Consider the following 11,279-nt stretch of genomic DNA (forward strand, 5'->3'; position numbering starts at 1 on the left):
CTAAAAATAAAAACTAAAAAAAAAAAATTGTAATTTCTGTCAGATGCAACAAAGGCAGCTTTAGTTTTACAGTTAACTATATACAAAAATAACAATGACAAACTCACAACACGTCAATAACAAACATTACAGAAACTAATTATCACAACTCCTGCTGTTATAAATCACAGTTGGTAACAGAGGCTCTGATAAGATACTAAAATAAGTGGGGAAAAAATAACTTAAATTAATAAGAGACATGTTAGGGGGCTACAAATTAAAAATCTTCCATTAACTGATACAATTTTATTGCATTTAGAATCTGCATCTTTTTCAGACATCTTTTAAACAAACAGTTTGTTTTTGAGAGCAGAGATTGAGGGGGAGCGTTTTGCATAACGGCATTTATGGATATAATATTTTGTTACAATAATTAGAACATTGACTAAAAATTCCAGATTTTTTTCTTTAATGGATAAACCGAATTAAATGTTTTGTAAGGAAACAAAATCCAAATTTATTGTCTTAGAAGACAGAAAGTTACGAAGTTGATCCCATAAGTTTAACACTTCTTTACATTCTTAAACCAAATGTTTAGTTGTTTCCAACTGAGTTGTGCAAAAACCACAATTCTCAACATGAAAATTAAATCTCTCTCTTAAGCACTCATTTGAAGGATATGTGTTTATTATTTAAAATGTAATTCTTTATGTTTGGGAGGAATTGGGAATTTTAAATAATTTGTCCTAATTTTGACTAACCTAGATTTGTTAAAATCTATGATAGAGCTGTGTTTATGTTACTTATTGAATACTGGTTCAAAAACCTGTTGCAGCATTAATTACCTTTAATGTCCACATACTCAGTTTGAATCTTGTGGAGTCTTGGAATAGAGAAATTAGTTAAACTGTTCTGACAGAATGAGGACATCAGGGATGCTTCGTAGTACTTCCTTATAATTTGTTAGTGAACAGTCAGTTCCATATTTCCTGTTAAATTCCTCCAAACTGAGAATTTCACCATTTCCATCCAGTAAATGAGTAACTGACCAGATTTGTTCATTCCACCAGTCTTTCATGAATATAGATATTCTACCACATAGAATGGCTCTGCTGTTCCACAGTGGGACTTTATGGGGCTGAAGTTGTTTAACATGAACCTCCACTGTAACAAAACCTGTTGATGGAAAGCAGAGAGCTGCAGGGAGTTTAGATAATTCAGAATCAAAACCTCCAACCTTTTGAAATACGATGGAACAACAAACCAAATTAGATCACCGTGTTTTAAAAGGGACTGAAGCCATCTCATTTTTAAAGTGCCATTCGTGATTTCAAAATCGATTGCCTTCATACCACCTTCCTCATAATGTTTTAGCCAATCTCTTTCTGATGTAATGGTGTTTGTTTTTCCAAATGAAGTTAAAATTAATTCTGTTAATCTGTTTTATGAGATTAGGAGGGACGGCTAAGGAATATGCAGGAAACGTCAGCCTGGATAAGGATTCAGTTTTTGTTAATAATGTTAACAGTGTCAAGTCTCTGCAGACAATTGTTTAAGGTTCTGCCACATTTATCAATGTTGTCTTGTAATTTTTTTCTTACGCTAGTAGCTTGACATTTAGTAATCCACATTCCTAAATACTTAATTTCATTTTTAACTGGAATATTGAAAATGGAAGAATCAGAACAGTTATGGATACTTATAATTTCACATTTATTAATATTTAGCTGCAGCCCTGAGGCTTGAGAGAACAACTCTGTTTCCCTTAGAGCTCGAGGAATTTGTTGTTTATCTGTAAGGAATTGGGTGTATCATCTGTGAATTGGCTAATGATTATTTTCTGGTTATTTATTTCCAAACCTTCTATATTAGAGTTATTAATTGTTATTGCTAGTAATTCCGCGACTATAATAAATAATAGAGGCGAAATACTGCAACCTTGTCTGATTCCTCTTTCTACTTTGAATCTGTGGCCTGAGGCAGAGACACACAGATGTTAATGTTGGTGTTTAACATGGTGATCATACTAAGAAAACTATTTCCAAGACCAAAATGTCTCAAAGTGTTAACAATAAATTGATGTTCCACAGAATCAAATGCTTTGTGGAAATCTAAAAACAACATAAAACCATCATTTCTTACTAAGTGACTATAATCAATCAGGTCCAGAACCAGGTGGATGTTGGTATGGATGGATCTGCCTTTTCCAGAGCTACTTTCCCCAGATTTGAAGGATGAGTCCGGTGAATCCTTTACGGCCCACCATATCCCATGATTCATTGCGGGTCCCAACCGGACATTCAGGCAGAGCGACCAATTATTTTGCTATATTACACTTTAAATGACACATTAGGATTTTGTACAACGTTTTTAGGCGTGAATATAAACTTGTGTAAGTCTCAAATATCTGCTCGGTTCACCAAAACATAATCTGCTCTGACCTTTCCGGACCCGTCTGCTCCGCTGCCCTCCAGCCGTCCGCCGGCCGGGCGCTGCAGGTCCGGTGTTACGCCCGACTCCCGGCACATTGCTATAAAACTCCCGCCAGCTTTCCCCACTGGGTGGGAGTTAAACACCGACATTATTCAGACAGGTAATATTTAGTTGTAAAATGTTTGGTTTACTAAAGTATTTCCTTTATTCCTGAGCAAATCGGTTTCAAGTTAAGATTCAAGTTAAGCCTTCAAACATAATAGGTTTATTTAACTGTAATGGCTTATCCGAGATTTGGAGAGTATTATATTTGAAAATGAATAATTTGCTTATATTTATTCTTGGTAGTAATGTGCAACACACATTTGAACATTTTAGAATCAAACTAACAGATTTCTGTTACTGTGGAGCAGCCTTTACTAGAAAAGCTGAATAACAGAAATCAGGAGTTATGACTGAAAACAAACTTCGGCTCCGTTGTTTTGTTTTCAGTTGGAACCAATCGATGGGATCGATTCCTGTACAGTCGACGTGTTGTGAATCGCCGTAGCAACCCGGTTCAGACAACTGTTGTTCCTGCAACAGAACCGGGTTTACAGGTCCTGAACCTGCTCCGTTTCTCCTCACAGGTCGGCAGCAGGGATCCAACTGAGTCCACATGGTGGTACCGGGTACAGTGCTGGTTCTGGAGATGAAACCGACCCTGGAGCTTCTGAAAGAACCGGCCTAGTTTAAGTTTTGCTCATTTAAACCAGTGATGTTAGAGCGGGACCACCAGAACCGTTTCCAACCCAACCAGAACCTTTTGTCTTGGACCTCATTTGTTCCAGATGAAGGTTCGGTCCAACTTCACTTGGGTTTCTGGCAGAACCTCAGCCAGAAACCCAGTTCTGACCCGGTTCTGACCCACTGTGAACATAATCTAGAAACGATCAACAGAAGTTTAAACCTGGAGAATCGGATCCAGATTCAAATGTGGAAATGTTTTTATTGTCATCCTGAGATACTTGATTAACTGAGCAGAAGATTTTAGACCAGAATAAATGTCTTCAAAATAAAAACTTCATTTTAATATCATGTGTCCTAGTCAAAGTCTGAGGTGAAATAAAGTTTAGAAACACAAAGAACTTTGTTTCCTTTATTAGAAAAGTTGAGTTTTACAGGACATTTACAGGAGAAGGGGATGGAGGGGGGCTCCGGTCGGTGGGGGGGGCTCCACTCCGGTCGGTGGGGGGGCTCCGCTCCGGTCGGTGGGGGGGCTCCGCTCCGCTCGGCGCTCCGCTCCGGTCGGTGGGGGGGGCTCCGCTCCGCTCGGCGCTCCGCTCCGGTCGGTGGGGGGGGCTCCGCTCCGGTCGGTGGGGGGGCTCCGCTCCGGTCGGTGGGGGGGCGCTTGCGCTGCGCTCCACTCCGCTCAGCGGGAGAACTGCCGGCGGTCGCTCGGCCCTCTGCTGACGTGTTTGAAGATCCGGGACTTCCTGACGTTCTTGGCCTTCTGGTAGCCGAAGCCGCCGCCACCACCGCGCTTCTGCAGCTTCAGGCCTTTGCTGCTGTGAACGTCTGGAGGAGGCAGAGTCAAGGAGGAACCATGGAAACCATAAACACTGATTTGAAATCAGATTTTCTGTTCAGACTGAATTGGTTCAGGATTTAACATTTGGGTGAATTTGGAGCAACAGGTTTTTCTCTCCAATCAGAACAATAAAATCTGATTAAAATCTTTAAAAAAAAAAAAGATCCCAGTTAGAGTTTCTGCTTATTACTACGGCCCACCAGTCCGGTCCGGTTCAACCCAACTCCAGTCCGCTTGCTATAAAGTCTGGTTCAGTTGGTGAGGTGTGGACACTAGTTGACCTCTGACCTCTGGTCCTACAAACTTTGGTCTGGATTCNGTTTGAGTGTGAACGCCAAGTGGACCGGAGACCGCTCCAAAAGCAGGAAGTGGACTACAGTGCAGGGCATTCTGGGTAAATGCAACCAAAGGTAACGTGCTAGCCTAGCGCTAGCAACAGAAATAAAGAGAAATCCTCCAACTGCTAAAATTGACGCTTCCATTTTGTTTTCATCTGGTGAAGAAGGAAGTTGCTCTCAGTGTCTTCAGCGGTTCTTGGTGCAGCGCCCCCACAGGCCAGGAGGGGAAGTCCATTCACACCTCCACAAATGAACCGGACTTTCCCAGGAAGGCGGACCGGAGATGATCAGCTTTATTGAGGTTTTGATTAGTCCTGAGCAGCTAAGAAAAGGATACTGAGGTCAACGTAGGGCGGCACGGTGAATCCAAAGGACAGCGCCACCATGGGAAGGTTCAGGGTACTGACGCTGTAGATCTGCTTCAGAGAGTGAGAGTCGTAGGCCCGGACGTACGACTTGTAGGCCTCCTGGGCCGACTTGTGCAGGTAGTAGTTCTTTTCTATCAGCTTCTCCAGCTGGACGGGACAGAGGCACAACTGGTTCAAACCGGGTCAGAACCGAGAACAAAACAGGTTTGGGTTCTTACCTGAGACTGGATGTCAGAGATCTTACTCCAGGAGAACTCAAACTCGCTCAGGGGGACCTGAAGCAGAGAGAGCAGAGCCAGGGGTCAGCCAGGGGTCAGAGGTTAGTCAGAGGTCATGCTGGGGTCAGAGATCACCTTGGCCTGCTTCAGAAAGCGCAGGAAGCCCAGCTCCTGGGGTCGCAGGATGAGCAGCGCGTGGCCGCGGCCGTCGATGCCTCTGGCGGTTCTGCCGACCCGGTGGATGTACTCCTACAGACGGGGAAAAGACAGAGTTCAGAGGTCAGAGTTCTAGCCACTCGGTGCCGCCCACCCCTCCCGGCGCTGACCTTGGGGTCGTCTGGCGGGTCGTACTGGACGATCCAGTCGACCTCAGGGATGTCGAGGCCGCGCGCTGCCACGTCAGTGCACAGCAGGATGCCGGAGTCGGCGTTGCAGAACTGGAAGAAGGTGGTGGTCCGCTTGGTCTGCTTCTGCTTGCCCTGTAGGGAGAAACGGGCCAGTCAGAACCCAGCGGAACAATCAGCTGGGTCGGTTTGGGTCAGGAGCTCACGTGGATGGCCATGACCGGGAGGTCGATGTAGTTGAGAAGCTCGTAGTGGAACTTGACCGACATGCAGGAGGAGAAGAACACCATCAGCTTCTTCCTGCGGTTCTTCTTCAGGAAGGTGAACAGCAGCAGGAAGCGCTTCTCCGACGGACACACAACGTAGCCCTGCAGGGGTCAGGAGGTCAGCCAGGGGCCAGAGGGGTCAGAGGGGCTCCGTCGGTCAGAGGCCTACCTGCTCCAGGCCGTCCACGGTGGCGCTGTCCTTGTGGTCGTCCACGCCAACGTACAGCGGCTCCTTCTTCAGGGAGATCCGGGCCAGGTCTTCCACCCTGCGCGTCTGGGTGGCCGAGAACAGCATCGTCTGCCTCTTCTCTGCAGAGACAGGGCAAACGGGGTAAAACGGGGCAACCGGGGTATCTGGGGGTCAGAACGCGGCGGTGCAGTGGGACGTACTGGGCAGCAGCTTGATGATCTGCTTCAGCTCCTCCTCGAAGCCGACCTCCAGGATCCGATCGGCCTCATCGATGATCAGACACTGCAGGTTCTTAAACATGAAGCCCGGCGTGTTCTGGGAGGAGACAGAAGGTAAACTGGGAGGCAACCAAAAGCAGAACCAGTACATCCAAACGGAGCCTCTGGTGCAGAAACTAGCCTGCAGTTTCACCGTCTCACCTGCAGGTGGTCCAGCAGGCGGCCGGGCGTGGCCACCAGGATGTTGACACCGTTGGCGAGCCGCTGGGCCTCAGCGGAGCGGTTGCTGCCACCCATGATGAGGCCGAAGGTGTGGACGTCGTGCGCCATCAGCTCCTTCATCACGCCATACGTCTGCATGGCCAGCTCCCGCGTCGGAGACAGGATCACCACGCCGGTACCTGAGGGAGGGTTGAGTGGGCGGAGCCTCAGCATAGGGATGGAGAGCAAGGAGGCGAAGCCTCAGGAGGAGGACTCACCGTTCCTGGGCATGAACTTGAGCTTGTTGATGAGTTCGATGGACGGGATGAGGAAGGCCAACGTTTTCCCGCTGCCAGTTTTAGCAGCTGCCAGGATGTCTCTGAGGAGAAATGATGGGATGAGCTGATGATGTCATCATTAGGACCTGATGATGTCACCAGGAGGAAGCCTGCCACAGCAGTGCAGTTCACCTTCCCTCCAGCAGGGGCCGGATGGTTTTGTGCTGGATCTCGGTCATGTGCTCGAAGCCCATCTCCTTGATTGCCCTCAGGATGTGGTCGCCGACCAGGCCGGTGAGAGAGGCAAACGAGGTGTCCTCGAATGCGCCTGAACAGAAAGCAGCAGGTCAGCTTCATCCTGACGAAGACTACAGCTCTTGTTCTTCTGCTGCGAGTCAACGTCACCGCTGGAAGGCAGCGCCACCTGGTGGTGCCTTCAGCTTACCTGTCAGTCCTGTGGGTAGTTCAGGCTCCTCTTCCTCTACTGCTTCATCATTAATCTCTCCTCCATCCTCTTCCTCAGTCCTGATCTTCTTCTCAGCTGAAACTGAAACATCAAACCAGTAAACCCAGTGAAACCAGTAAACCCAGTGAAACCAGTAAACCCAGTGAAACCAGTAAACCCAGTGAAACCAGTCTGCTTCCTGGTGCTGACTCCACCTCCAGCTCCGCCTGCTAGCTTCCTCTTCTTCTTCTTCTTCTGTTTCTTCAGAGACGTTTCCTCTGCCTCCTCTTCCTCGGCCGGGTTCTGCTGGTTCTGCTCTGGTTCTGTTGGACCAGCAGCAGCCGGTTCCTCCCAGCCTTCCTCCTCCGGTCCGCTGGACCTCCCTGCACCAGAACCAGAACCGACAGGTTAGGATGGGTTCGTCCATCTGGGTAAAATCCATCATTAATGAAACTAATTAATATTTTCTAGTTTTATCTTTAAAACATCAACATGTAAATTAATAAAATGAGGCATAAAATTACAACAAAATCCTGCTGCTGATGATAATTTGATGCTGAAAGATTATTTCCTATTTTTTTATTTTTTATCATTTCCTTTATTTAACCAGGTGAACCCGTTGAGATCCAGATCTCATGTTGAACAGGGACCTGGTTACAAAATAAAACTAATTAATACATATGCACAAGTGTAAAACAGTTTATAAAACCAAAATTTAAATTCACAAGATGCTCAACATTACGTTGTTATTTTTTTATGGAATTATGATAAAATTCCTACATAATTCTACCAATATTACAACTTTACTCTCCAACTATTACAACTCTGGTAAGATTTTATTCTTATAACTTGTGGCGTTATTAACACTTTATTCTCGTAATGAAAGATAAATGTTTTCATAGCTTGGCTCTAATGCGCCGTCATAAAATATAAAGTACTTTAGCCAGAAACATTCAGCTCGTTATATTTAAAAATCAGCATTTTTTCAAAATATCAGTTTGTTCAAGGCAATCAGATTAGAGTTCACAGTTATGTTTGTAATAAAAATGTGCCTAAGCCGATCTCATGACGTATATGATCAATATTTATGTACATCAGTTTTGGTTCCCAGACTGAATAAACATTTTAAACTCCTGATTTAAACTGTAAACGGTTCAGATAAACTAACGGTCAGTGGTTTCCGTCATAAATAACCCCATCAGATTTAGATTCAGGACCAAGTTAATCTGAGATGCGGAGGATCATCCTGATGCCTGTGACAAGACGGCTCCGTTCTGTTGGGCCACAGTTTACTCTACAACACCTTATTCCGTCTCTGAGGGAACCAATAAAAACAGCATCCTGAAGAGTCCAGGAAGATCCTCCAACCTGGACCTAATGGGCCACCGGAACCCGCCCGCAGCCAGAATATTTCTGAATAAGACTAATAAACTGATTAAAACAGCTCGCTTTTAGCTTTATTCTGTAATCAGTCAGTTTAACGTAAGTTCTTATGATTCTCAGCCAGTTTTCGTGTCAGACCTGAACCTGTGGTTCTATCCCGGTCCCGGTTCGGTTCGGAGCCGTCAGTTGGTTCCGGATCACTCACCTGCCTCCTCTTCTTCCGACTGTCTTCTCTTCTGTTTCCTCTCCCGGTTCTTTTCGGTCCTTTTCTGGATTTTCTTTCGGAGCAGCTTCATCTGAAGGTCCGCCATGGTTCCTCAACACGTGTGTAAAAATGTGAAGACCAGGACCCCTCAGGGCACCCGTTGCTGTGCCTGAGTAAAAATAGGCGGAGAAGTAGACGTGTAAAAAGCAATGAACCAGATAACGGAAGAGTTTCAGCGATTAATCCCTTAATATTCTTTAAGGGTTTCCCCCTTCTTTTTTTGATTTTCTTTCTTTTTTTTATTACTTTTGGGGTTTTCTTACTTCTCGTTATACTGTTATCGTTTATTCATCGTAAGAGATGGATTTGCTTAACGTTGGCTACAGATTTTATGATATAATTAAGTGGTTGTATTCGTAAATGTTTACGATGTATTCGTTTAAAATAGATACAAAGTACAATACACATTAATCTAAAAATGCTCGCTGTTGTTCAAAAAAATAAATAAAACCTGTAAGTGTGCCTGAATAAAAAGATGTGCCCTGTTGCTCTGCTGAAGAAACCTACGGAGCCCTAGGGACAGGGGAACATTTTTTTCTTTTGCGTTCCCTCGCAATATGCTACCAATATTTGCTGGTCTATTTTGTATACAGTCACAAATGTCAGTTTAAAATGTCAAATATATACACATTTAAAGAGGTGTTTATTCATTACGGAGCCCCCTATGGAGGACCAAAACCGACATAATAAGAAATAAAAGAATAAATATATAAATAAAGGAAGAAATAAAAGCATAAATATATATTTAGTTTTCCCTTTTCCTTACACATGAATTTCCGTCAAGTAATGTATATATTTTCTTTTTCATTTCCCCTAAACATGCGTTTTGTCAAGAAAAATTGGTATTTTGCTTTGTCTCTTTCTCTTCTCCCTCTTCCGTTTGCTGTATTTCTGCTGCATCAACATGTTAATGTGGAGAGCTGTCCAGGTCCTCTACTATTGGCCAATAGAGCTTTGGAACGTGACGTCACTGCTGTAGACGAAGGGACACCAGCGCCATCTTTGGGGTCCTCTCTGTTAACATAACCGACAAAAACAACAGTCTGGCAGATTTTTTAAACCCAAGTTACTTAAAATAATTTAGCTATGGTACGAACTTGCTGCGTTATTGAATGTAATGTCCGATCACACGACTGAAACGGTTAAAAGATGGAAAACGGAGTTTCTTTTCACTATTTTCCTGCTTGGAAACAACGCGAGGAGGCTAAGCTAACGGAGCTAACGAAAAGAAGACGAATGTCCTGGTGTCAGCGGTGAGACGTCCTGATGTTACCTTCTCCAACATCCCCAGATACCTACAAGTTTGCTCCAGACATTTCTATTCTGGTGAGTGTCTAAATTCGCTTTGTTAGTGTTGTGTCATAATTTATTTTGCTATGATTTTGTCCGGGTGTACTCATGTTCGGTTAATGTTGAGTTCATTTAAGTGGGTCAACCTTGTTTAGGTCGGGCTAATATTGTTTATGTAGCATAGTCCGAGTTTTGTCAGTGGACATCGAGGTTCTTACATTATTGTGAAGTAAACTATTTTACTAGTGTTATCAGATTTACAGTATTAATACTGATGTGTGTTCTGATATGTCCTCTTCAAGGCAAACCGACGTGTGAAATGGATGAGCTCAATCCTGACTGGGGTCCAGCGCTGAATGTGGGTCACTGAGGTAAACGCCACAACATCGGACCGACAGGCGCGTCAATTAAAGAGGCGATACAGCAAAACCATCAACAAGTTACTGAGACTGTTTTCATTATTTACCCCAGAAGAGGTAAATAATGAAAACAGAGTAGCAGAGGCAACAGAAGAGGAGCAAGTTGGAGAGGCTGAGGAGGAAACGCCAGGAGAGGAGCTCAGCAAGGCTGCAGACTCTGAAGAGGAACAGGAACCATTTGTGTTGAAATACAGTTGGAAGTGGCTGTTTTCTCTCATTTAATAATTTAATGTTGTAAACATTCATGAATCGTTTGATTCAAGCACTTCAAGTTGCATGTAAACAGGTGAAGACATTAATCACATTTTAAGTAAAAATGTGATATTTAAATATTTCAGGTAATAAACATACACATAAAGATTATATTTTTAAATAAATATTTTAAACAATTATATAATCAGACATCTGTCAGGACTCTGGGTTTTTGGGTTTGTTTTGCTTTTCATTTTATTTAGCTTCATGTTTTAATTCACTAGTTTAGCCCTTCATGGTCCTTTTGACATTATTAGAGGTATTTAGTGTAGTTAGAATTATATTATTGCTTTTTCTTTGTCTGAGTCCATGTCAAGCCCTCTTTAATGACTATAGTTTAATTCTATTTTATCCCTCTAGTTATTTCTTATTTCAGCCTCCCTGCAGGGTTTCTAGTAATGTTTATTTCTTAATTTGATCACCATAGGTTCAGTTATTCGCCCATGTCTGAGTCTGTATCTTTCTTTAGTAATTCTAGTTGGGTTATTTCTTTGTTTAGATCTTCTAGTTTCTCTAGCTGTGTGTTCCTTAGTTCTTATTGTTAGATCAGCCTTGTTTCTATTTAGGTTCGGTTATGGTTTCCCTCATATCTTTCTCTTCTAGTTCACCAGGTTTTCTTTACTCTTAGTGTCTTATGTATTAGAAGTATTTTTCAGTTCCCTGTTTCCTCCCGTTTGTGTTCCCAGCAGATCTCCTTAGTTTCCCTGTGGCACCTCCTCCCCAGCCCTCAGCCAGCTCCTGTGCCAAATTACTCACACCTGCTATCACTCTTCTCATTTAGGCCATTGTCCCACTACTACGACTGAAAAAGCTAATCTTTTT

The 11,279-nt window shown here is 43.7% G+C and overlaps 2 protein-coding genes across 4 annotated transcripts in view; one reads left to right on the forward strand and one right to left on the reverse strand.

Moving 5' to 3' along the window:
- Nucleotides 1-3,484, forward strand: part of LOC106939449 (glycerol kinase-like) — a 41,620-nt gene extending 38,136 nt beyond the window's left edge. For all 3 annotated transcript variants that reach the window (XM_015021839.1, XM_015021838.1, XM_015021837.1), the window contains one exon: nucleotides 3,042-3,484. In XM_015021839.1, the coding sequence (XP_014877325.1) occupies nucleotides 3,042-3,064 (23 nt within the window). In that variant the 3' untranslated portion in view covers nucleotides 3,065-3,484. The remainder of the gene's footprint in view (nucleotides 1-3,041) is intronic.
- Nucleotides 3,485-3,536: 52 nt separating this feature from the next.
- On the reverse strand, nucleotides 3,537-8,609 carry ddx18 (DEAD (Asp-Glu-Ala-Asp) box polypeptide 18). The gene is made up of 15 exons (XM_015021836.1): nucleotides 8,437-8,609; nucleotides 7,064-7,231; nucleotides 6,849-6,950; nucleotides 6,596-6,731; nucleotides 6,404-6,504; nucleotides 6,126-6,325; nucleotides 5,907-6,021; nucleotides 5,686-5,825; nucleotides 5,457-5,618; nucleotides 5,233-5,385; nucleotides 5,042-5,155; nucleotides 4,907-4,963; nucleotides 4,658-4,835; nucleotides 3,811-3,969; nucleotides 3,537-3,684 (listed from the first exon to the last, which is right to left on the reverse strand). Exons 1-14 carry the CDS (start codon nucleotides 8,540-8,542, stop codon nucleotides 3,824-3,826), a joined length of 1,878 nt encoding a protein of 625 aa, XP_014877322.1. The 5' UTR covers nucleotides 8,543-8,609; the 3' UTR covers nucleotides 3,537-3,684; nucleotides 3,811-3,823.
- Between the last annotated feature and the right edge of the window lie 2,670 nt (nucleotides 8,610-11,279).

Source organism: Poecilia latipinna, unplaced genomic scaffold, assembly GCF_001443285.1.
Source record: "Poecilia latipinna isolate Pla-1442-1.1 unplaced genomic scaffold, P_latipinna-1.0 Scaffold2876, whole genome shotgun sequence".
NCBI lineage: Eukaryota > Metazoa > Chordata > Actinopteri > Cyprinodontiformes > Poeciliidae > Poecilia > Poecilia latipinna.

What these genes read in the sequence shown, in the direction of transcription:
- ddx18 (XM_015021836.1), bottom strand. Translation starts at nt 8,542, where the DNA reads ATGGCGGACCTTCAGATGAAGCTGCTCCGAAAGAAAATCCAGAAAAGG. An exon ending in GCTAGCAGGCGGAGCTGGAG is followed by an intron (nt 6,951 to 7,063) that starts GTGGAGTCAGCA and finishes TTGATGTTTCAG; the next exon opens with TTTCAGCTGAGAAGAAGATC. An exon ending in ACTACCCACAGGACTGACAG is followed by an intron (nt 6,732 to 6,848) that starts GTAAGCTGAAGG and finishes CTTTCTGTTCAG; the next exon opens with GCGCATTCGAGGACACCTCG.